This window comes from Trifolium pratense, linkage group LG1 (assembly GCF_020283565.1).
Source record: "Trifolium pratense cultivar HEN17-A07 linkage group LG1, ARS_RC_1.1, whole genome shotgun sequence".
Classification (NCBI taxonomy): Eukaryota; Viridiplantae; Streptophyta; class Magnoliopsida; order Fabales; family Fabaceae; genus Trifolium; species Trifolium pratense.
The window spans coordinates 33,826,994-33,853,603 of NC_060059.1; the positions used below are offsets into that span (position 1 = coordinate 33,826,994).

General features: G+C 33.5%; 3 protein-coding genes across 3 annotated transcripts; all 3 read left to right on the forward strand.

Moving 5' to 3' along the window:
- Nucleotides 1-9,129: 9,129 nt before the first annotated feature.
- Nucleotides 9,130-13,066, forward strand: LOC123902526 (receptor protein kinase TMK1-like). The gene is made up of 2 exons (XM_045952283.1): nucleotides 9,130-11,636; nucleotides 12,097-13,066. Exons 1-2 carry the CDS (start codon nucleotides 9,383-9,385, stop codon nucleotides 12,630-12,632), a joined length of 2,790 nt encoding a protein of 929 aa, XP_045808239.1. The 5' UTR covers nucleotides 9,130-9,382; the 3' UTR covers nucleotides 12,633-13,066.
- A 2,857-nt stretch (nucleotides 13,067-15,923) lies between these two features.
- LOC123902366 (receptor protein kinase TMK1-like) lies at nucleotides 15,924-20,037 on the forward strand. Its single transcript, XM_045952068.1, has 2 exons — nucleotides 15,924-18,473; nucleotides 18,934-20,037. The coding sequence occupies exons 1-2, from the start codon at nucleotides 16,211-16,213 to the stop codon at nucleotides 19,467-19,469; spliced, it is 2,799 nt and encodes a 932-aa protein (XP_045808024.1). The 5' UTR covers nucleotides 15,924-16,210; the 3' UTR covers nucleotides 19,470-20,037.
- Nucleotides 20,038-21,345: 1,308 nt separating this feature from the next.
- LOC123902949 (receptor protein kinase TMK1-like) lies at nucleotides 21,346-25,453 on the forward strand. The gene is made up of 2 exons (XM_045952791.1): nucleotides 21,346-23,974; nucleotides 24,554-25,453. Exons 1-2 carry the CDS (start codon nucleotides 21,724-21,726, stop codon nucleotides 25,072-25,074), a joined length of 2,772 nt encoding a protein of 923 aa, XP_045808747.1. The 5' UTR covers nucleotides 21,346-21,723; the 3' UTR covers nucleotides 25,075-25,453.
- The last annotated feature ends 1,157 nt before the right edge of the window (nucleotides 25,454-26,610 follow it).

A 26,610-nucleotide genomic window follows, 5' to 3' on the forward strand; every position in this document is an offset into this window, starting at 1 on the left:
ATGCTTTAAATAAAGAACATTATAATATCAAGACCATATATGTGTGCACTTTTTTAAAAGTAAAACATTATAATTGACTTTGTTTTGGTCTATAATTAATTTAAATAAAATGGGAAATCATGGCTAGTGTATACAATGTGCAAAGCCAAAATTTAAGGGTTGTTAGCTGTAGTTGAATATTCATATAGGATAAATTAAATTTTTATAGGGGTCCTAAAATAAGGAAAGCAAACCTAGCAAGTTATAATATATATATGACAATATAGTACACCAATTATGAAAGAACATGGAAATTTACTTATATATTCCATTGAAACGACAGGTTCATGTTTATCACAAATGGATATGTTGACCAAAAATAGGTAAATGTAAGAAATAAGGCAATGCTGTAAAAAGTGACAGGTTAAAAATTCACCATAGAAAACAATAGAAAAGAGAGGGTAAATACAACTATATGTTTATAGATTAATAGTGATTTTCACCATGATTTGTGTTGAAGGTGTAAGTCATATTTTTTGTCTAAATTTTTATGGTTCTTTGTGATTTTGTTGATTGATCACAAATTCAAAACATGTACTACATAATTACTCTGAACTGGCATAACGAATGTTTTCTTTGGTGAATCTAGAAATGCAAGTGGATTTGAGATTGTACTTCAGATATGTAGGAGAAGAGTACCTGCAAAAATGTTAGCACTCCAATGCTCAAGTCAGTATTTACTTAAGATGGAAGAGTGTAATATTGGGTAGAAGATATGTACATTGAGATGAATGCACATGTGCATATATAGAAAAACGACGTGTATAACCATTTTGTGGGTCCTTACATGTGAGTGGAATGAATCACAAATATGTTGTAAGGGTGTCATTTATAAGTGACTGATGATGTATCGTAAGGATATGTTGGACCTATAGATGTGTCGTTTATACGATGCGCATGAAGCTCTATTGAGGACATTAAAGGTGTTAAAATGTACTATAACCAAATGGGTTGCTTTATGTCTCTGGGCCTTTGGTCGGTCGAAACAATAATCTATCGAAGAAAGAACCTCTTGATATGTATTTACTTATGACTCAATTATAAGTAACTTAATACGGTACCAATTAAGAATAATACTTAATTTCATTTACATTTACATTTATCATGATTTTGTTGCAACTCTAATGGTAATTAAGTTCTGTTTAAGTCTCAATGTGATTCTATCAACTGACTGCAGAACCAAAAACATGCACTACATAATCAATGAAAGAAGAATACACTACTTATCATGATATGTATTTTTTCATTACCCAATTATAAGTAAAAGTTTTTTTTTTCTCCGGTAGTCTAGTGCTAGACTCACCCACTAAATATGGAGAAGTGGAAAATCTGAGATTATAACTCCAATTCCTCTATAATAAATTCTTTATAGTAACTATCAACCGAACTATCTTTACGTGACGGTAAAAGTTATTAATTGATTATTTTACTTTTTGATGTAATTTGTACTCTCGTAAACAACATTTTAAATATTTGTACGAAAATCTGCTTTAATATAAAGTATTTAAAAATAATAATATTAAATAGTGCTTTTTTGACAAAATAATATTAATTAAGGCCCGTTTGAATTAGCTTATTTTTGAGCTTATGCAAATAGCTTATGCAATTTTTATGTATTATTATAAGTTTCTCAAGATAGTTTATGATAAAATAGCTTATAAAAATACAATTTCCACTAGTGTGAATTTATAAAATAGCATGAAACCTAATTTATATTGCATAAGCTGTTTGCATACGCTCAAAAATAAGCTAATCCAAACGGGGTTTTAAGCTAATTAGATTTTACTTTTTTACAGTAATTACATTTTACTAATATATCTTAAATCATGAATATCAATATTTTTTTCTTCTTATATTTGAGTTTAGAGTAGTATATATATGAAAAGATAGTCATAAAATTGTATCAATTAACCATGAGAGTAAAATTAATTCATTTTTTGAAGCAATATAAAATTAATTCATTAAAATTGGAAATCTATATTAATATATATAATCTAATTATTTATGCATCATGCATGTGCTGGTGGCCGGCGTACAAATTTGTTGATTCTTTCCAAATGTGTGGCAATGGTGTTTTCATCATATGACGAATCAATAATTTTTTTTTTCATCCATTTTTTATTTATTGAAATATTTTCATACTTTCAGATGATCAATGCTATCTATATTTACCTATGCTGAAATAGACTATGAAGTGGAAGAAATAGTCATTGTTACCATTTTAAAATTTAACACTACAACAAGTATATACTTGGATATATAAATGTTAGTGAAATATAAGTCGGATTGTTTTGAGAACAGGAAAATATGCTGAATATAGCGAAGACCAAACTCACGAATATATCACGAATGATGTGTCGATTACATGTCATATTGCAATTGGTTTCTCTTGTTTAATTGTTTTCTTTTTCCAAAAACATAAATACTAGTAAAGTTCTGGTCTCCCCGACAATTATCGGCTTCTTCCTCTACCCGCAGCCATCGGAAAAATCAGACTCACCTCCCATGTACTATCAAGCTTCTCAATTAGAATATTAATGCTTATAAACCTTATCTACCATTAAAACTTGAAATTGGGGCTTTTTTATTTGCTTTTGGATTGGACAATCTGATTGTGTCTCCATTGCAGCGTTTCATGCTTTTGGATTGGAGCAATAAAGTGATTTCTGGGTAGCAATTTCTAGAGGAGATTGATTCACCTCTTCTAGGGCGGATGCTCGTCGGAAGTATATGATGGATTATTTCGCAAGTGAACGAATTACCACGTAGTAATAAAAATATCGATCCACAGGGATTGTGTGATCAAACTAGTCGAACAGTGCTCATAGACATTATGCAAGAAATACACATAGATTGGGGGTTTGGTTTGAAGGATTTGTTTGTACGAAAATGTTGAGAAATCAAATGATTAAGAATGAGGTTGGATCATCGACAATTCCCTAAACAATAGTATTCACATGCAATTCAATTGTATCGTAATGAATCACTCGAATGTTACAACTAGATCAACAACATGGTGAATCGCAATCTCTTGTCAAAATCCACCCTATCCTCTACCGATACTTCTCCAATCTCTTGGATGGAAGCCACCGGTAGCGGAGTATTTGAAAACGCGTTGATCGTATGCTACATTCTATGTTTCAATCTCTCGACCGGAAACACTCAAATGCACAATGAATTCAGTTCTGATTTCAACTCATACTCTCGTACATAATTAAAATCTAAGTTCATTGCAAGATTGATCAGAAATTGTAAAGCATTAAGGATAGAATTTCATTGAATAACATTCATAAAAGAGAGATTCAGTACAGATACAATTGATTACATGAAATACATTGGTTTAGTTCCTCATCATGATCCAACCTCAATGGAGGTCTAGCCTCTCATCGTGAAGTAGCTCAATTCTTGCTCCAACTTCAAGGAATCAACTCCCATGATGTTGAATGCTTCCAATCTAGCCACCTTCTTCCTCTGGAACACAGGATCAGTCTTCGAATCGTGCCTGGAATTCCCAAGATCAAGATCAGATTCCCAAATTTTCCAACCAGAAAACAGAATTATGCAGAAACTATATATACAGAAGGCAACCACGCCGCGCGCCAGATCTATCACGCCGCGCGTGGTTGCAAATCCACCAACTACGCCGCGCGTAGTAACAGAATCACGCGGCGCGTGATCAAGTCAGAGAGCAATCTTCTTCTTCAACAAGGTTTCACGCCGCGCGTGGTCAAAGCTACGCCGCGCGTGGTCAAGTCAGAGAGCAATCCAGTTCTTGAACAAAGCTTCACGCCGCGCGTGGTAAGGTATCACGCCGCGCGTGATCATGGTGAAAATCTTGGCTCCCTGTGAGCTCCATCACGCGGCGCGTGATGGGCTACGCCCCCAGCGTAGTGAAAATCCTCCATTTCCTGCAATTTTTCTTGTTTTCTTGCAAATCAAGTAATCAAGCTTATGGTTAGATTTCTCTTATATTTATTGCTAAAAACCTACTAAAATGCATCTAATGTTGCTAAAATAGGCATGGATTAGAGAGTGTGACGATTCGTCATCAGTATACATAGTTAAGTTAGGTGTGATAGTGATCGGAGCTGCTCTATTTTCTTGTTTAATGGTGGAGTTTTATAGTCGCCATTGTTGGTCTCACTATGGTTATTTGTAGAGAGGATCCTCTCAATTTGAAAAACAAATTGAAGAAATAATGTTGTCTTTTACACCATTGGATTATAAATGTAAGACAATATTTATATTTAAATAAATGAAGAAAAGTTGATTGATGGTTGTGAAGTGAAAATTGAGGAAAATTGAGAGAAAAAAATTGAGAGAATCCATTCTCGGTTATTTGTGCTTCATGTACATCATGACGGTGGTCTTCCTGTGGTTCTTGTTTTTTCGGTCCATAAAACGGTGGGATTTTTTTTAATATTTATTTATTTAATAAAAAAATGTGGATTCGTGATATTCTCGTGAAAAGTGGTTCGCGACAAATAGCATTACTGTTGAGAACAATATCTATTGCATGAGAATTTAAAGTGAATGTAAATGAAGTAATTTGTGTGTTGTGTGTTTACAAATATGGACCTGAAAATCCATCATTTAGACGTTTAAAGTTAAATGTGTGATTGATACTTATGAAATCATAACTTCAAAATTCAACTTTGGGAACATGGCATTATTTATATTGAGTTTTTGCTTCGCATTAAGCCAACAAGTTATTATAAGTTCTCCCATAATTTACAATTTGAACTTTGTTTATAAACATGATTCCCAAATAAGCATTTTTGGATGTGTTGTGTATGTGCAATTGCTCCAATAGAATGCATTTAAACGGTTCTTAAAGAATATTGGGAAAATGTATTTGATATGAATCTCCATCTATTATAAATCATCTTGAGCCAAAAATTGGAGAATTATTTACAGCCCTGTAGGCCGATTTTCAAGTGATGAATTAATTATCCCAATATTAGGGGGGAGAATAAGAAGCTGAAAAATATGAACCAGAAGTTCAAATGAATCACTTGAAATAAATTAATGTTATTATCTCACATTGATCCTCATAGTTTGAATCAAATGTTCAAAAGATAAATCATTTGCAAAATTTATGAAATCAACTGTTAGCTGCTAATGCTCCAAACAAAATGGATGTCCCTGTTGGACAATCTTATATTGCAAATCAGTATTAACCACCCTGAAGTGTGGTAGATCAGTCGGTTCCAACGATAAAAATCCTCAAATAAGAAAAGGAGCTAAAAAGAAAGATGACCCAAGTGAGGATATGAAAACTTCAAAAGAGTATTTGACATAATTGAGTTTTAAGTTCCAGAAGAACTTCTCAGGTACCTGAAATTTATGATAATAAAGAGATCTTGACGAATTATGTCATGAATGAAAATTATGTCATGAATGGAATATGATGGAACCGAAAGGAAGTCAACGTTGATGATATTTTTATATATAATATAGCGCTATATGTGAAAAGAGTTAATGAGGATCATGAACTAAATTCTATTGAGAATTATAGACAATGATTGTCTAAATGAAAAGATGCAATTGCTACGTAAAGTCACTTTGCAAAGTGAAGATTTTAGGACCAGCAATCCATACATCTGAAGATGTAAAAGTGATCATCTGAAGATGTAAAAGTGATGAGATACGAATTAATTTTCGTGTGAATAGAAAATTTTGAAATAAAAATATTTAAAGCTTGACTTTTTATTCAAGCATATTGGTAAAAATTTGCCATTGAATATGAAGAGAAATATTCACCTGAAGTGAAATCAAAATCCTTCTCTTACTTGATTAAGTTTATAAACACATGGAAAATTCAATTTATTTGAAAAATGTGTCACGATATATTTGTATGGCTCACTTGTTAGTGTGAATTATATAAAACTCTTTGAAGGGTTTAATTTTCACGAGACATACATTTCAAACTATGGAAGAGATGACTTAATAAAATGAATAAGTCACTTTGGAAATGAATTTGTTATATGTGACATAAACTCTTGAAAAGTTCTTGAAATCTATTGATTAAAGAAAATTTTGAAATGAAGTATTTTTGATATTAACAAATATAATTTGTTGTCACTTGATGTGAAAAAAGATCATTATGTCTCAAGAAAATGATCAGTTACTTGAATTGGTCTTGAAGTACCATATTTTAGTTTCGTTGAAAATACTATTGCATTTTGCTAATTTTGTATGTATTTTATTTGTGTCAATATTAATTAACTCGAAGATATTGGAACAAAGTCAAGTATATAATTTGTATCTTAGAGATACAACAATATCATCCAATTATGTTGAAGTTTTAGCACTACATCAAGGAAGTTCAAAATGTGATTTTATCGAGGTTTGTGATTCTACACATATAATAAGAAATTTGAAGAAGATCATATTGCATATTAATTCAGAGAAGAGAATATTAATGGAGAATAATCAAATCTTTCTACAAAGTCATCATCAAGTAAAGTTTCTGATCAACTATATTGAAGATTAATTGCTCTTATTCGTCTCAGATATAATTGTCTTCATGAGGAGGAGATATAATTGTATTCTGCACTCTTTTTCCCTTAACCATGGTTTTGTCCCATTAGGTTTTCCTAGTAAGGTTTTTAACGAGGCAGTTCAAACACAAAGGATGTTGCACTCTTTTTCCTTCACTAGAACTTTTTTTCCACCGGGTTTTTTCTAGTAAAGGTTTTAATGAGACATATCCTCGGTGGAAATCCAAGGGGAGTGTTATGAATATTATTAGTGAATGTCCTGGCCATGTAATTGGCCCATTATGTTAACCTATATATAGATACTATGTATCACTATATTGTAACCCTAATCCTAATGGTGAATAACATATGCTATTTTTTCTCTCTTTTCTCTCTTCTTCATATACTATTGCTCCTAGTTAAATTAGTTTATAACAATATGTGTTTAGTTTAATTTATTGACCGGAAAATTTGAGATGAAAGAATATACATTGTAAAGTTATTTTTACATTGACATTCAATTACAATTTTTTAAAACCACGTCATATTTAACACATTTTAAATAGAATTTGGAAACCAAATTATTTGTTGGGATGCCGCGTATATTCTTTAATCTCAAAATATATGAAGGATCGATGTTAACATGCAATGCAATGCAATCTATCTCCTACTCCTCGTTCTGCACCAAAGGATGGTTTTCTCTGTCCCCGTCTATGTCCACATTCCCGTAGGTGTTTGCAATAACACATCAACAAAAAAATCATACTATTTTTCACATGATCAATATCAATCTACTTTCAAACATGAGAGAAGAGAACTTAAAGTCTTACATCCAACAACAAAATCAATCTTCCGAACATTTCAAAAAAGATATGATCTTGCCATATATATGTTCACATAAATTCAAAATTTGCAATATTTCCTAATAAAGAATTTGCAATATTATCTATAAAAGAAAAAAAGAATTTGCAATAATATGATAAATAATTGGTAGTAGCAAGCTATACACCGGTTTATATTCAACTTGTACTCCCTTATAATATCATTTGCTTATCAGAAGAAAAAAAAAGATCGGTTTATATTGTGAGGAAACTCATGAGTTACAATAATTTTTTAATTTAAAAAATAAATAAAAATGTTATAGTCTCATAAATGATGGCACCGTCCATATTGCAAAAATGTATTTTTTTTCTTAAAAAGGTTTGGTTAATTAATTAAGGCAAATGCTAAATAGTGCCTCCGGGGTACTCTTTAAGCCCTTAAATAGTAAGTTTTTTATAGAATTTTTATGGAAATACGTAAAGTCAACGCATTGGAAATTAGAGTGTTTAATTTTTTGAATAAAAAATTTCTTTTAATAGAATGCTTAAAGAGTGTCCCGGAGGCACTCGTTAGCAAAACCCATTAATGAATTGGTAAAGACTAATTAGTAGTAAAATAGAGAAAGGAAATTAGGAATACATTACTTACTTGTTAGTAATGACGACGTACATGATAAGTTTTCTCGTATAATTATCGGTGTTAATTATTATTATTAATTAGGATCTCATTTTCATTTTGCATGTGTTTGTTGTCCAGGAGGAAGTATGCCTGAAATAATCTTAATGATTGCAACAAGATTAAACCAGCTGGATCTTGCTTCCTACCGGATACAACTGTTAACCATGCTGCTGTTGTGATGAACAAATACTTTGCCAAAAATCAAAGAACTGATTCAAGCTGCTTCTTTGGCAATAGTGGTATAGTTTGCTTATAATGACCCAAGTAAGGAGTATAGTTGATTAGTGAGATCTTTATAATTTTTTTTTTCTTTGTTAGATATTTTGGATTTCATCCCCAAAAACTAACTCGCATGGTGAGATTGCCTTCACATCTGAAAAACCTAAGCAATGTGGGACTTCAAACAATCTCCAACAACATATTCAACATCCTTCTTTAATGCCAAACCTTAGAAAAAGATATACTATAAAATATGGGTTAAATAAGTTTTCACTCACTATAAATTTCTCGAATTTTGTTTTTAGTTCTCAATTATTGGTCCTCAATTATTTTCAGTCACAATTTTTTGTCTCTATTTTTTCGGTTAAATCTTGTGTACTTTTAGATTTTTGAATGATTTTTTGTATTCATATTTATAATATTATAAAAACCTATTCCACAAATATTTAAAAATTTTAACATAAGAGAAGAATTAATTATGAATATTTATGCTTGAAAAACTAAAAAAAAAATCATATTTAATTTATCAATTATTAAAAAAAATTAAACTTTTACCATATAGTTTCCTATAATATAATAAATATGACAGCGATTTTTTAAAAAAACAAAATTGAAAAAATATATATACAAGTTGATCGAAAAGTAAAGATAAAAAATTATGAGAAAAAATATTTGAGGAACAAAACTTAGTGAAATATTTTATATAAATTAAAAAAATTGATATATTTATAGAAAATAAAAATATATTTAATCCCTCGACCAAAGAAGTAAATATTTAATCCTAAAATTTAACCAAAAATTATTTTAGAATTACCACACTCAGCATCAAACATAGTAACAAAAAAAGTGCAAGCGTGGACCCCAAACAACACTTCCACCACCACTTTACTTCAGTTTCTTCTCAATATTCTTCTTTCTTCCTCCTTCTCCGCCGCAAATTCCATAAATGCTCTTTTTTTCTTCTTTCTCTTTCACATTATTATTCCCTTTTCAGCACAATCTTTTATTAAGCGATTTTTTTTTTCTCATTCTTGCAAATTATTTTTTCTCTTACATCACCACCATCTTCCTCTGTTTTTTTGTTCTAATTCTAAGATAAACCCTTCACAAACCCAATTTCATCAACAACAAAAAAACCCTAGATGGGTTTCGGAGTTTCCTACGTTCTTCAACTTATGGTGATGTTTTCTCTGATGTTTGTTTGTGCATTGTCTCAAGATGATGTTGTGATGAAAAAGCTGAAAACTACAATATCAAAAAATAATCTTGATTGGTCAGACAAAGATTTTTGCAATTGGAAAGGAGTTCGGTGTAGTGGAACAAAGAGGGTCACTACAATTGAACTTAGAAGTTCAACTGTTGAAGGTTCTTTACCACAAGAATTGGTGCAACTCACTGAGTTAAATTATTTTCGTTGCAGTGGAAATAGCTTATCTGGAAATTTCCCTTACATGCCAAATTCCCTTCAGAAGTTGTATATTGACAACAACAAATTCACTTCCATGCCAAATGATTTCTTCACCAACATGAGTAATTTGATAGAGGTAGCAATTGATTATAACCCTTTTTCTCAATGGCAAATTCCTTTTAGTCTTAAGAATTGTTTAGCTCTTCAGACATTTTCTGCTGTAAATGTTAGTTTTGTTGGTGTAATTCCTGAATTCTTTGGTGAAGAAACTTTTCCAAGTTTAACTACTTTGAAGTTGTCTTTTAATTCTCTTGAAGGTAATTTGCCTAATAGTTTATCTGGTAGTTCTATACAGACCCTTTGGGTGAATGGTCAAAAGAGTAATAATAAACTCAATGGTACACTTTCTATTTTACAAAATATGACTTCATTGCAACAAATTTGGGTTCATGGCAATTCGTTTACCGGTCCTATACCTGATTTTTCAAATCTTGATCAATTGTATGATGTTAGTTTGAGGGATAATCAATTAACCGGTGTTGTTCCATCGTCTTTATCTTCCCTTCAGAGTTTGAAAATTGTGAATTTGACAAACAATGATCTTCAAGGTTCACCTCCTAAGTTTCAAGACAGTGTTCAGGTTGATATAGATATAGATAAAGGGAGGCATAGCTTTTGCACTGAGGTTGTTGGCCAACCATGTAGTCAACTTGTTAATGTTTTACTTTCTGTTGTTGAACCTTTTGGTTATCCTCTTAAAATTGCTCAAAGTTGGAAAGGTAATGACCCTTGTCATGGTCCTAATTGGTTAGGGATTGTTTGTTCTTCAGGTGGTAACATTATCATTATCGACTTTGAAAACAAGGGTTTTTCTGGCAGTATATCTCCTAGTTTTGCAAGTCTTAGTTCTGTGACGAAGTTACGTCTTGCTAACAATAATCTCACCGGTACTATACCTAAGCAACTTGCTAGTATGCCGGTTTTGCAATTGCTAGATGTTTCCAATAATTCGTTGTATGGTCAGATACCTTCGTTTCGTGCAGGTGTGGTTGTTAACACCAATGGGAATCCTGATATCGGAAAGGATAAACCTCACGGGTCGCCCGACTCTAGTTCTGGAGGGGAAGATAAGAAGAAACTTGGTGTTGGAGCTATTGTTGGTATTGTAATAGGCATTGTTGGCTTACTTGGTGTGGGGGCTTTTGTATTTGTTATTTATGGTAAAAGACATAATAAGCGCGACAACAAAGTTCACACTCCAAATGCAATAGTGGTACATCCTCGTAATTCTGGAGATGGAAATGCTGTGAAGATAAGTGTTGCAGCATCTGAAAGTGTCGGTGCCAGCGTTGCAGGAGGAACCGGTGGATTTAGTCTATCGAGTAGTGTTCAAAATGTGGAAGCTGGTAATATGGTGATTTCAATTCAAGTTTTGAGAGAAGTTACAAACAATTTTTGCGATGAAAACATATTGGGGAAGGGAGGTTTCGGAACTGTATACAAAGGAGAATTGGACGATGGAACAAAGATTGCGGTTAAAAGGATGCAATCTGAAATGGTTGGTGACAAAGGGTTGGATGAGTTCAAATCTGAAATTGCGGTGCTTACTAAAGTTCGACACAGGCATTTGGTTGCACTCCACGGCTATTGCTTGGAGGACAATGAGAAACTTCTTGTGTATGAATACATGCCTCAGGGGACACTTAGTCAACATCTGTTTGACTGGAAAGATGACGGGTCAAAACCGCTTGAATGGAAGAGAAGGCTCTCCATTGCCTTGGATGTTGCTAGAGGTGTTGAATATCTTCATGGTTTGGCACATCAAATTTTCATCCACAGGGATCTGAAACCATCAAATATCTTGCTTGGGGATGATATGCGCGCTAAAGTATCCGACTTTGGATTGGTTCGACTTGCTCCAGAAGGACAAGTCTCATTCCAGACTAGACTTGCCGGAACTTTTGGATATCTAGCACCAGAGTATGCAGGTAGGTAGTCATATGTTAGTTATATTTTGGCAAATTTTGTTCCATGCCATTGTTTTTTGTTGCGTATATCTTGGTTCCTACTTTCGTGTCAGCCGAACCGGAGACGGTGATTTCCTATAGAAAGGAGATAGTATACAAACACAAACAAATTTGTTCATTCCATAAAAATCTCTAAATAGCATTTAATGTTTATACAATGTTGAATAACTTTTTATAACAATACCTTTATCATCTTCGTCCAATTTACACGCCTTGAAATGTTTCCTCGACGTCTGATTGATATAGTTTTTAGTTGATTAGAAAGAATATTTTGTACTACCATATGATAAAAATGCAAATATGATTCATATAGTTCATGTAATGCCCTGTCTCAATGCATATCAATTGACATTCTAGCATACTGTTAATTCTTTTCCTTGTTGAGTTCTCTAACTCATTAAAATGGTATTATGTGGAACAGTAACTGGACGAGTCACCACAAAGGTTGACATATACAGCTACGGCGTGATTCTTATGGAGATGATAACCGGAAGAAGAGCAATTGAGAACAGCCAACCAGAGGAGAACATCCACCTTGTTGCATGGTTTCGCAGGATGCTATTGAACAAAGACTCGTTCGATAAGGTCATTGATCCAGCACTGAATATCAACGAGGAAGGCTTGAAGAGTTTCTGGACTATTGCAGAATTGGCCAGCCAATGTTGTGCAAGAGAGCCTCATCATCGCCCCAACATGGGACACATAGTGAACGTGCTAGCACCTCTTGTCGAGATTTGGAAGCCGGCTGAACCTGATGCCGACGACATGTATGGGATTGACTTTGATATGAGTTTGCCTCAAGCACTAAGTAAGTGGCAGAATCTTGAAGGAATGAGCAACACACTCGATGTTTCATATTCTTCATCGATGGTTGATAGTTGTGAGAATACACAGTCAAGTATACCGCCTCGGTCTCCTGGATTTGCTAATTCCTTCACATCTACTGATGCACGATGATGATCAATACATACCCTTATATTTTAGTATTTTTGTGGAAAAATGTTTAGGTGAGTTTTGGGTATCAGAACTAAGGGCCAGCCAAGGTATGCCTCGACTCAAGACTCAAAGAGCGCTACAGAGATTGTCCTTAACCTTCATTGGCAATACCCATTATATTTATTTGTTATATCTTCGTCGATTGTAATTATATTTATATCAACTAAATAAAATGTAAACAATGTCTTGTAAGTGTAACTTAATTGGTAGTATCAGGATATTATTGAGGGGTGGGTTCCATATTTTCTACTTGAGTCTTGTTATTAGATTATTTGCCAAAAAAATGTAAACAAAATAGTGACAATTGTTCTGTTTTATTTTTCTCTGTATTAAGCGTTGCTTATATTTTTCTCAAGTATGAAATTTAGTCAATTTTGCCACATATTGAGAGAAAATTGAACTTAGTGATAACTATCATAGCCCCTTACTAAAGATATAGTACATATGTTTTCGAATTTGTATATCATTAGTTAAACATGTAATGAGACGAAAAAACTGATGAAGAAATGTGATTTAGATCAAAAAATAATCCAAAGCCACCACTCTCCTATTGATGAATGAAAAAGAGAGGTTGGAGGGAAAATGGAACTTCTCTCTATAATAAAACAAGGGTTAACTTGAAAAATAGCAAGGACATACATATAGCCTTTGTCTACCATGCACCACTTGATTAAGTGGTGTATGGTACACAAGTCTTCGATTTTTATAATGAATACGAATTTTACAAAATTCACCGTTGGATGGAAAGTTTATATCGTTTAGATCATCCATAAATTTTTTAATTTTTTTTGAAAATCATTGATATGTTATTGAGACCCATCAAGATTAACAGTATTCAATAAAAATCCATAAACCGTTAATTTTGATGGATCTCAATAACATATCAAATGATTTTCAATTTTTTTAAAAAAACTTATGAATGATCTATACGATATAAACTATCAATCCAACAGTTAATTTTGTAAAATTCGTATTCATTATAATATTTTTGGTGACTTGTGCATGATTCACAACTTGAGAGACTTGTGTACCATAAACTTTGTTGGACATATATCAATTGTTCTTTCCTTCCCACAATATATAAGAACAAAATTCTTTTAAAATGAAATATCGTTAAATATAATAATAATAATTAGTTGATATATTTAATTAGACTTTAGATTATCAAATTACATTTTTTATTTATATTTGAAATTTGAGAAATGCTAATGTCAAACTCTCAAACACACTCAATTCCTTATACTCTCTCTAATTGGGCCACGCCATCCACCTTTTTAACATTTTTATTTGGCAACCGCCTCTTAATGTAGCATTTTTTTTAACTTTTGTTTAATTTTCTTTTTGTGTTGTTGTTGTCGGCGTCTTCTCCATCCAACCAACCACCACTTTTAATTAGGGATGGCAAAACGCCATTCCCCACCCCGTCACCACGTCTTTTTTTTGCGGTTTTAAAATGTCAACCCACTCCGTAAAAAATAGTGGGTTAAACAGGATCGACCCGAAGGGTTTGACCCGTTTTGCCATCCCTATTTTTAATGGGAGAATTCTTATTAGCATACGTTTGGATACACGTTTTTTGTCACAGCCGCACTATCAAATGCCTTTTCACAATGAAAACCAAAAACTTCTATTTGTAGCTTTTAGCATAAAGCCCTAAACACAATATTTCACCGATTTTCTTTTTCCGTGGTTTTCGAAATGTGCATCCAAACACTCGCTTAAAAATATACTCCCTTCAGACACAAATATAAGCAAAAAAAAAAAAAAACTGTTTACGCGGTTTTAAGAAATTTAGTTAAGTGTAGTTAATTTTCTTGATTTAATGCAAAACATGAGTTAAGTTTACTATATTACCCATTTTGAAAAGTGTAAAAGTGAAATAAATGCCTAAAATAAACTATAATTAAATAAATGTATATTAAAAATAGTAGTATTAATTAGTTTAAAAGTAGTTTTTTGACAATAACAAAATGATATTCATTCATTCAAATTGATAGATTACATCAAATACAACCACATAATCAACATTGCTAAAAACGTAAAGGATGAATCTGCGAACAAAACCCACAGCATCCGAGTTAATAGCATACAACGGCAAAATGCCTACAACAAATAATATGATAAAGTTAAAGTCACCGAAATATCCATGCCTCCGGATCTGCAGCGTTGAAGCCCAAATCATTGGTTGAATCTGTAATTGACTGAAGTCGATCTTTTTAATAGAAATCAAATGAACACCGCATAATACGGGACAACAAAAACGTCGCACAAGACGACAAACAACACAACGCCGCAGTCAGACGACGAAATCACAAAAAAGAAAACACAAAAGAAAAACTTGATCAATGTGAAGATCACTTATTTAAATAAAGAAGAAAAAGAAAAACAATTATGAGGGGTGATTTTGGCTCAAAAATTGACCCTAAAACCACCCCTCCTTGATAGATCAAGAAGAAAAAAAACTAGGTTAAGGTGGGGGGCTTAAAAGTAGTTAACTTTTGTTTATTGTGACCAAAATTTGAAGTATTTTTTTTCTTATATTTATGTTCAGAAGGAGTACTCAACATGAAACCTACAAAAAGTTAGATAGATCCCATGAGTTTCCATAAAGCAACAATAAAAATTTCACAGCACGAGGTGGTTAAGCGTGTTTGGTACGGAGATGCGTCGTGACAATAAACCGAATCAACATGAAAGCTAAATTTTTTAGCTTTTTTTTTTCTTTCTTTTTTTCATAACCATTACACATCAAGACACATGATTAGCTTTTCCACCGCCAAACCAAACACGCCAGTAGTTTATTATAACACAATGACAAACAAGGTCTTGGCCTCTAGGGTCATGTAACTGCATTTAGATTACTTATACATTAAAATAATTCTAACCGTTAATTAACGTTAAATGGATGATGTTGTAACTGTGTCGATGCAGCTACAGCGGGAAATATGCTTTGCTCATATAAGTGTATATGTTAACATTTTGCCGATTGTAATCTAAATTAAAAGAATAATAATATTATTTTAGTAAAAAAAATATAGTTAAATATAATTAGTTGATAATATATTTATTTATAGTATATTTTTTTTATAATGATTTATTTATAGTATTTTAGATTTAAATAAAAAAATTATAGTAAAAAAATAAAATAATTTATACATTTGAATTGGGAAAGAATCTTAAAAACAAAGAAAGAACGCTACTACAGTCAGTGTACTACTACTACTATCAGTTTTGTTCTTCCTTTTTCTCCGGCGTGTCAAATTCCAATTCTTTCATTACCATTAATGCAATTTTTCTTGTTTCTCTTTCACAATATTATTCTCCCTAAAATACAATCCTTTTTTTCATCACAATCCTTATCACAACCAACTCTACAACTGTGCCGCGTTATTAACCCCCCTTTTTCTTGCAAAATATTCTCTTTTGTCTCTTATTACACCACCATCTTCCTCTGTTTTTTAAACTCTTTCAGAAACCCATTTTCATCATCATTCATCAACAACAAAAAACAAAAAACCTAAAATTTAACAAAATCCTAGATGGGTTTTGGAGTTTCCTACGCTGTTCATGTCCTTGTGTTGTTTTCTGTTATGTTTGTTTGTGCATGGTCACAATCACAAGATGATGGTGATGGTGCTGTGATGCAAAAGCTGAAAACTGCACTATCAAAAAGTAATCTTGATTGGTCAGACCCAAATTTTTGCAATTGGAAGGAAGTTCAGTGTAGTGGAAGGAGAGTCACTTCAATTGTAATTCCGGGGAAACTCAATATTGAAGGTTCTTTACCACAAGAATTGGCAAAACTCAGTGAGTTAACTACTTTTGATTTCAGGCAAAATAGTTTATCTGGAAATGTTCCTTACATGCCAAATTCACTTCAGTATTTGCATATTAACAATAACAATTTCACTTCCATGCCAAATGATTTCTTCAATAACCTCACTAATTTGATAGAGGTAGGAATTGATTATAACCCTTTTCTTCAATGGAAAATTCCTTCTAGTCTTAAGAATTGTTTAGCCTTGCAAAAAATTTCTGCTATGAAAGTTAATTTTGTTGGTGAAATTCCTGAATTCTTTGGAACGTTTTCAAGTTTGATTTATTTGCAGTTGTCTTTTAATTCTCTTGAAGGTAATTTGCCTAGTAGTTTATCTGGTAGTTCTATACAGTTCCTTTGGGTGAATGGTCAAAATAGTATTAATAAACTCAATGGTACACTTTCTGTTTTACAAAATATGACTTCATTGCAACAAATTTGGGTTCATGGCAATTTGTTTACCGGTCCTATACCTGATTTTTCAAATCTCGATCAATTGTATGATGTTAGTTTGAGGGATAATAAGTTAACCGGTGTTGTTCCACCGTCTTTAACTTCCCTTCAGAGTTTGAAAGTTGTGAATTTGACAAACAATGATCTTCAAGGTTCACCTCCTAAGTTTCAAGATGGCGTTCAGGTTGATATGGATTTGATTAGAGGGACTAATAGCTTTTGCACCAAGGTTGTTGGTCAACCATGTAGTCCACTTGTTAATGCTTTGCTTTCTGTTGCTGAAGCTTTTGGTTATCCTTTTAAACTTGCTGAAAGTTGGCAAGGTAATAGCCCTTGTAATGGCACTAATTGGGAAGGGATTCCTTGTTCTTCTGGTGGTAACATTAGCACTATCGACTTTCGAAACAAAGGTTTTTCTGGCAGTATATCTCCTAGTTTTGCAAGTCTTACTTCTGTGACGAAGTTGCTTCTTGCTAACAATAATCTCACAGGTACCATACCTAAGGAACTTGCTAGTATGCCGGCTCTGAAAGAGCTAGATGTTTCCAATAATTCGTTATATGGTCAGATACCTTCGTTTCGTGCAGGTGTGATTGTTAACACCAATGGGAATCCTGATATCGGAAAGGATAAACCTCACGGGTCTCCCGGCTCTAGTTCTGGAGGGGAACATAAGAAGAAACTTGCTGTTGGAACTATTATTGGTGTTGTTATTGGGATTGTTGGCTTACTTGGTGTAGGGGTTTTGGTATTTGTTATTTATCGTAGAAGACATAATAAGCATGATGGCAAAGATCAAACACCAAATGCAATAGTCGTACATCCTCGTCATTCTAGAGATGGAAATGCTGTGAAGATAAGTGTTGCAGCATCTGGAAGTGCTGGTGCTGGCATTGCAGGAGGAACCAGTGGATTTAGTCCACCGAGCAGTGTTCAAAATGTGGAAGCTGGTAATATGGTCATTTCAATTCAAGTTTTGAGAGAAGTTACAAACAATTTTAGCGATGAGAACATATTGGGGAAGGGAGGTTTTGGCACTGTATACAAAGGAGAATTGGACGATGGAACAAAGATTGCGGTTAAAAGGATGCAATCTGAAATGGTTGGTGGCCAAGGGTTGGATGAGTTCAAATCTGAAATTGCGGTGCTTACTAAAGTTCGACACAGGCATTTGGTTGCACTCCACGGCTATTGCTTGGAGGACAATGAGAAACTTCTTGTTTATGAATACATGCCTCAGGGGACACTTAGTCAACATCTGTTTGACTGGGAAGATGACGGCTCAAAACCGCTTGAATGGAAGAGACGGCTCTCTATTGCCTTGGATGTTGCTAGAGGTGTTGAATATCTTCATGGTTTGGCACATCAAATTTTCATCCACAGGGATCTGAAACCATCAAATATCTTGCTTGGGGATGATATGCGCGCTAAAGTATCCGACTTTGGATTGGTTCGACTTGCTCCAGAAGGACAAGCCTCATTCCAGACTAGACTTGCCGGAACTTTTGGATATCTAGCACCAGAGTATGCAGGTAGGTAGTCATATGTTAGTTATATTTTGGCAATTTTTGTTGCATGCCATTGTTTTTTGTTGCATATATCTTGGTTCCTACTTGAGTGTCAGCTGAACTGGAGACGGTGATTTCATAGATAGTATACAATTACAAACACAAACAAATTTATTCATTCCATAAAAATCTCTAAAATAGCATTTAAATTTTATACAATGTTGAATAACTTTTCGTAACAATACTTTTATCATCTTTGTCCAATTTACACGCCTTGAAATGTTTCCTCGACGTCGCTGATTGATATAGTTTTTAGTTGATTAGAAAGAATATTTTGTACTACCATATGATAAAAATGCAAATATGATTCATATAGTTCATGTAATGCCCTGTCTCAATGCATATCAATTGACATTCTAGCATACTGTTAATTCTTTTCCTTGTTGAATTCTCTAACTCATTAAAATGGTATTATGTGGAACAGTAACTGGACGAGTCACCACAAAGGTTGACATATACAGCTACGGCGTGATTCTTATGGAGATGATAACCGGAAGAAGAGCAATTGAGAACAGCCAACCAGAGGAGAACATCCACCTTGTTGCATGGTTCCGCAGGATGCTATTGAACAAAGACTCGTTCAATAAGGTCGTTGATCCAGCACTGAATATCAATGAGGAAGGCTTGAAGAGTTTCTGGACTATTGCAGAATTGGCCAGCCAGTGTTGTGCAAGAGAGCCTCATCATCGCCCCAACATGGGACACATTGTGAACATCCTAGCACCTCTTGTTGAAATTTGGAAGCCAGCTGAACCTGATGCTGATGACATGTATGGGATTGACTTCGATATGAGTTTGCCTCAAGCATTAAATAGGTGGCAGAATCTTGAAGAAATGAGCAAGACACTCGATATTTCGTATTCTTCATCGATGGTTGATAGTTGTGAGAATACACAGTCAAGTATACCGCCTCGGTCTCCTGGATTTGCTAATTCCTTTACATCTACTGATGCGCGATGATGATCAATACCGTTATATTTTATTCTAGCAGAAAAAAAATTTAGGTGAGTTTTGGGTATTAGAACTAGGGCCAGCCAAGGTAGCCCTCGACTCAAGACTCAAAGAGCGCTACAGAGATTACCCACTAGAGATGTTCTCAACCTTCATTGGCAATACCATTATATGTTATTTGTTATATTTTCGTCGATTGTGATTATATTTATATTTTAATTAATTTTAAATTAGTTTGTGATTTTAATTTTTTTTATTGTATCTAATTTTTGTTTAAAGACATTTATATCATGTTATACATATACATTTCTTTCCGATTTGGATCCTCAACAGCTAAGCTGGCTACCGCACTCATTTCCACGACAGTTACAACCATTTGATCAACTCAATGGCTCATATATATGATGAGTAAAAAAAATGTATCAATTCTATTGTCATTGTGGGGTGTAAATCTGAGGCGATTGCGAAAGAGAGGGGCAGACAAACATAATTCTTGCTAGTTGGTGGAGAAATTTGATGTTGTTGCCCTTCACAAAGTTGTTTGCAGATTTATTTTAGTGTTGATCCTCTTCTCTGAGTTTTGATGAATAGCAGATTTTGTAATAGGATATCATATTGAAATTATTGTTCCCAATCCTCTTTAGACAAAGGCTATATAAAACCAAAATCAATTTAAAAAACGAATCGTTAGTTGGTTCAGTGGTGATTGGCGCTGAACTTGGTAGAGAAGATCCCGGTTCGATCCTACGCAACTGCGATCGCAATGGGGCTGCCAGAACTTTTCACCGAACGAGATTAAACTGGTGGTGAAAGCAAAAAAAAAAAGGCTATAAGATTCATTGATCATATGAAAAAAATAAACATCATTTAGCTCTTTTATCTTCTTTTACGTCACTTTATTTCCAAGGATATTATTGAAAAGGGTTGAGTTCGAACTTCAAATTTGCTACTTGTCTAGACTTAAAGTGTGAATCTTGTCATTAATCTATTTGACAAAAGAAAATGTAAACAAAGTAGTGACATAGTTGTTGTGTTTTATTTTTCTTTGGATTAAGCATTGCTTATATTTTCTCGAGTATGAAATTTGATCAATTCTTTCGCATATTTACAAGAGATTTGTAAGGTTGAGAGAAAACTGAATTTAGTGATATAATTGACATAGCCTCTTACTAGAGATATAGTGCATATGTCTTCGAATCTGTATATCATTAGTTGGGCATGTAATGATTCGAAACTAATCTGTCAATCCAAATGAAAAAAAAAACAACACACCAAAATGGAAAAACCAGAATACCTTGCACAAGATGACGAACAAAACAACCACGCCACATTTAGGTGATGAAATAAATAAAAAAACTCAAATACTTATTAAGGATATTTTAGTAAAATAAAAAAGTTGAGAGGGTTAAGCTGCACCCCGTGATTGCAAGCTGGCTCCACCCTTGATGATGAAAGGTGGTTAAGCGTGTTTGGTACGGTGATGCGTCGCGACAATAAACCCCATCAACATGAAAGCTAGATTTTCCAGCTTTTCATTTTTTTTTCATAACCATTACTCATTAAGATTTAAGACGCGTGATTAGCTTTTCCACCGCCAAACCAAACACGCCGATAGTTCATCAGCACAATGACAAACAAGTTTGAACATCAGTCCCTGCATTTTACATGTTAACGCTCACGGAGAGACGGAAGAAATAATATAGTTAAATATAATTACAGTAGTTGATGATAATATTTACCTATAGTATTTTTAGATTTAACTAAAAAAAATAATAGTAAAAAGATATAATAATAATTTATTTATTTATTTATATTGGAAATGGAAAAGAATCTTAAAAACAAACAAAGAACGCTACTACAGGACAGTACTACTACGTAATACCTTGTACTACTACTACTACTATCATCAGTTTCTTCTTGTTTTCTATATTGTTCTTCCTTTTTCTCCGGCGTGTCAAATTCCAATTCATTCATTGCCATAAATGCAATTATCTTGTTTCTCTTTCACAATATTATTCTCCCTAAAATACATTCTCTTTTTCAGCACAATCCTTATCACAACCAACTATACAACTGTGCCGCGTTATTAACCCTTTTTTTTTTTCTTCTCATTCTTGCAAAATATTCTCTTTTTTTCTATATTACACCACCATCTTCCTCTTGTAACAAAAAAAAAAACCATCTTCCTCTGTTTTTTAAACTCTTAACAAACCCATTCTCATCAACAACAAAAAAAAAAACCTAAATTTGAACAAAATCCTAGATGGGTTTTGGAGTTTCATACGTTGTTCATGTCCTTGTGTTGTTTTCTGTTATGTTTGTTTGTGCATGGTCACAATCACAAGATGATGGTGCTGTGATGCAAAAGCTGAAAACTGCAATATCAAAAAGTAATCTTAATTGGTCAGACGATGATTTTTGCAATTGGGAAAAAGTTCAGTGTAGTGGACGTAGGGTGACTTCAATTGAAATTCCACAGAATCACAATGTTGAAGGTTCTTTACCAAAAGAATTGGTGCAACTCACTGAGTTAACTGATTTTCGTTGCACTGGAAATGATTTATCTGGAGTTGTCCCTTACATGCCAAATTCCCTTCAGAATTTGTATATTGACAACAACACATTCACTTCCATGCCAAATGATTTCTTCAATAACCTGACTAATTTGATAGAGGTAGGAATTGGTTATAACCCTTTTCCTCAATGGCAAATTCCTTCTAGTCTTAAGAATTGTTTAGCCCTTAAGAAGTTTTCTGCTAATAATGCTAGTTTTGTTGGTCAAATTCCTGAATTCTTTGGAACAGTAACTTTTCCAAGTTTGACTGATTTATTGCTAGCTTACAATTCTCTTGATGGTAATTTGCCTAATAGTTTATCTGGTAGTTCTATACAGACCCTTTGGGTCAATGGTCAAAATAGTATTAATAAACTCAATGGTACACTTTCTGTTTTACAAAATATGACTTCATTGCAACAAATTTGGGTTCAAAGTAATAATTTTACTGGTCCTATACCTGATTTATCAAATCTTGATCAATTAGTTAGTGTTAGTTTTAGGGATAATCAGTTAACTGGTGTTGTTCCAGCCTCTTTAACTTCCCTTCAGAGTTTGAAAAATGTGGGACTGTCAAACAATAATCTTCAAGGGTCACGTCCTAAGTTTAGTGATGGTGTTGAGGTTGACATGGGTTATGGGAATAACTTTTGCACTAAGAATGTTGGTGAACCATGTAGTCCACTTGTTAATGTTTTGCTTTCTGTTGTTGAACCTTTGGGTTATCCTCTCATACTTGCTCAAAGTTGGAAAAGTAATGACCCTTGTGATGGTTCTTGGTCCCCATACATTACTTGTTCTAACGGTAACATCACCACTATCAACTTTCAAAACAAGGGTTTTTCTGGTAGTATATCTCCTAGTTTTGCAAGTCTTACTTCTGTGACGAGGTTGCTTCTTGCTAAAAATAATCTCACCGGTACCATACCTAAGGAACTTGCTAGTATGCCGGCTCTGAAAGAGCTAGATGTTTCCAATAATAAGTTATATGGTCAGATACCTTCGTTTCGTGCAGGTGTGGTTGTTAACACCAATGGGAATCCTGATATCGGAAAGGATAAACCTCACGGGTCGCCCGACTCTAGTTCTGGAGGGGAAGATAAGAAGAAAAATGGTGTTGGAGCTATTATTGGTGTTGTTATGGGGATTATTGGCTTACTGGTTGTAGGGGTTTCGGTATTTGTTATTTGTCGTAGAAGACATAATAAGCGCGATGGAAAAGTTCAAACTCCAAATGCAATAGTAGTACATCCTCATCATTCTGGAGATGGAAATGCTGTGAAGATAAGTGTTGCAGCATCTGGAATTGCTGGTGCCGGCATTGCAGGAGGAACCAGTGGATTTAGTCCATCGAGTAGTGTTCAAAATGTGGAAGCTGGTAATATGGTCATTTCAATTCAAGTTTTGAGAGAAGTTACGGATAATTTTAGCGAAAAGAACATATTGGGGAAGGGAGGTTTTGGCACTGTATACAAAGGAGAATTGGCCGATGGAACGAAGATCGCAGTTAAAAGGATGCAATCTGAAATGGTTGGTGACAAAGGGCTGAATGAGTTCAAATCTGAAATTGCGGTTCTTACTAAGGTTCGACACAGGCATTTGGTCGGACTTCTCGGCTATTGCTTGGAAGACAATGAGAAACTTCTTGTCTATGAATACATGCCTCAGGGGACTCTTAGTGAACATCTGTTTGACCGAAAAGATGACGGGTCAAAACCGCTTGACTGGAAAACAAGGCTCTCCATTGCCTTGGACGTTGCTAGAGGTGTTGAATACCTTCATGGTTTGGCTCAGCATAGTTTTATCCACAGGGATCTGAAACCGTCAAACATCTTGCTTGGTGATGATATGCGCGCTAAAGTATCCGACTTTGGATTGGTTCGACTTGCTCCTGAAGGACAAGCCTCATTCGAGACTAGACTGGCCGGAACTTTTGGATATCTAGCACCAGAGTATGCAGGTAGTTATTTGTTAATTATATTTTGGAAAATTTTCTTGCATACAACTGTGTTTTTTTGCATATGTTAATTACTTAGGTTCCTAGGTTAGTGTCTGCTGAACTTGAGACAGTGAACATAGTTATGCAGAAACAAAGTGTTTGTTTAAACTAGCGAAAATTATTAGAAGCGGAAAACAACTGAAATTTGATTAGTGGGTGACTGAGTGTGATATATGAAAAAAAATATGAACAAAGTGATTTTTATGATTGTAAAGTAACACAAACAAATTTATGCATTGCATAAAAATATCAATAACATTCAATTTTAATACAATGTTAAATCACTTTCTTGAATTAAAGTTTTAATTGAACATAATCTTATCATATATAACCAATTTTCATATACTTCTCCAATTGATATATAGGTTTTAGTTCTCATAAAAATAAGTAAACAATGATTCATTTTGTTCATGTGATGCCTGCTTGTACGTATCTACATATTTTGTTATTGAATGTTATATAAATTCTAGCATATTGGTAGTTATTTGTCATATATTTGTTCAATTCCCTAACTAGTTAAAATGGTATGATATGTCGCAGTCACCGGACGTGTCACCACAAAGGTCGATGTATACAGCTACGGCGTGATTCTTATGGAGATTATAACCGGAAGGAGAGCAATTGACAACAGCCAACCAGAGGAAAATATGCACCTTGTTACATGGTTCCGCAGGATTCTACTGAACAAAGACTCGTTCGGAAAGGTCATTGATCCAGCAATGGACATCAATGAGGAAGGCTTGGAGAGTTTCAGGGATATTGCAGGGTTGGCAAGCCACTGTTGTGCAAGAGAGCCGCATCAGCGTCCCGAAATGGGACAGATAGTAAATGTGTTAGCACCTCTTGTCGAGATTTGGAAGCCGGCTGAACTTGATGACGATGACATATATGGGATTGACTTGGAAATGAGTTTGCCTCAAGTACTAAGTAAGTGGAAGAACCTTGAAGGAATGAGCAACACACTCGATGCTTCTTCATCGATGAGTGCTAATATTGAAAATACACAATCAAGTATACCAGCTCGGTCTTCCTATCCTTTTACATCTGCAGAGGCGCGATGAAGTTTGATATACATTATTTTTTTCCCCCGCTTCTTCCTATCCTTTGAACTAGCCCTTTTTTTTTTTTATTTCTCTTTAGCTATAGAGGTTTTTCAATTTTTTAGTATTTGAGAATCATTGATTCTGGGATGCAAGAACACAATGCAGAACAAATAGTAAAACTTTTATTGTTCTCATTATTTTCAAAATATTTAGACATGATTAATATTTTGTTTAGTTTTATTGATATAGAAAAATATAGGATGTAGTTACCCCCATCAAATAAATTATAATACTATTTTTCTACCATTTTTTTTACTATAGTAAGCTTGTTGCGAAAGTGTGATGAATGATATTTGTTGTCTACATTTTCATATTATATTTTTTAGGTTTAATTGCATTTTTGGTCCTTATCATTATTTTAGGTTTCAAGTTGGTCCCTTATCTTTTCTGCAGGTTTCAAATTGATCCCTTCCGTCAAATTTTTAACTATTACAGTTAAATTTGGACACATATCATCTTTCCAAGTGTGGTTTCCGTTCCTCATTACAGTATTTTTTTTGTCCTCTCTTCATTACAGTAGTTTTTTTCTTTCAATATTCTCATTCTTTGTCCTCTCTTCATTACGGGATTAATAAGAAATGTTTCTTTAATTCTCTTGGAGTTAACTCAATTTTCTAGTATTCAATTCAATCCAATTCATCATTTTCAACAATTCATCTTCCGTATTAATCCTCGTAGACACAACTTCACACAAAATTAACTTTAACACGCTAAATTCCAAGATTTTCAACTAAATTATCAAAACCACATTTAATTTAATAAGTGTACTGTATGTTTTAACTTTATATCCTTCCTCCACCATGACAAAATATAACTATCTTATAGTAAGTTTTTTTTTTGATAAAAATTGCATGTTTGGTAACAACTAAGGCTCTGTTTGGCAAAAATAGCAGTTGATTGATAAGCTAGTTTATACTCTCTCCGGTTATATATATAAAAGAAAGTTTACTTTTTAGATTCATTAAGAATCTAATCTATCTAGACGATATTGTGGATAAAATACATTAGATTCTTAATGAATCTAAAAAGTGAATTTTCTCTTATATATAGAACCGGAGGGAGTAGCTTATAGCTGATGACTGATAAGCTAATTAATGTGTTTGGTAAAATTAGTGTTCAACTAGCTGATAGATGTAAAATGACATAAAAACATTCTTAATTTATAATTAAATTTATATTTATGACAATAATTTAAACAAGTTTATCTAATTAGCTTATACTCCCTCCGTCCCAAATTGAGTGACATAATTGACTATTTCATGCATGTTGATGCATAACTTTGACGATTAATATTTTTAATTATATTATAGTAAAAATTTTAAAAATTTGATATTTTGAAAATATTTATCGAGACGAATCCAACAACATCTTATATGCTAATATTTATTTTTATTTATTAGTAGAAAAATATGGTCAAAACAATATGTGTGAATAGTGTAATATAGTCAACTATGTCACTCAATTTGGGACGGAGGGAGTAGTGTTTTTTGAAAT

What these genes read in the sequence shown, in the direction of transcription:
- LOC123902526 (XM_045952283.1), top strand. Translation starts at nt 9,383, where the DNA reads ATGGGTTTCGGAGTTTCCTACGTTCTTCAACTTATGGTGATGTTTTCT. An exon ending in TCTAGCACCAGAGTATGCAG is followed by an intron (nt 11,637 to 12,096) that starts GTAGGTAGTCAT and finishes TATGTGGAACAG; the next exon opens with TAACTGGACGAGTCACCACA.
- LOC123902366 (XM_045952068.1), top strand. Translation starts at nt 16,211, where the DNA reads ATGGGTTTTGGAGTTTCCTACGCTGTTCATGTCCTTGTGTTGTTTTCT. An exon ending in TCTAGCACCAGAGTATGCAG is followed by an intron (nt 18,474 to 18,933) that starts GTAGGTAGTCAT and finishes TATGTGGAACAG; the next exon opens with TAACTGGACGAGTCACCACA.
- LOC123902949 (XM_045952791.1), top strand. Translation starts at nt 21,724, where the DNA reads ATGGGTTTTGGAGTTTCATACGTTGTTCATGTCCTTGTGTTGTTTTCT. An exon ending in TCTAGCACCAGAGTATGCAG is followed by an intron (nt 23,975 to 24,553) that starts GTAGTTATTTGT and finishes GATATGTCGCAG; the next exon opens with TCACCGGACGTGTCACCACA.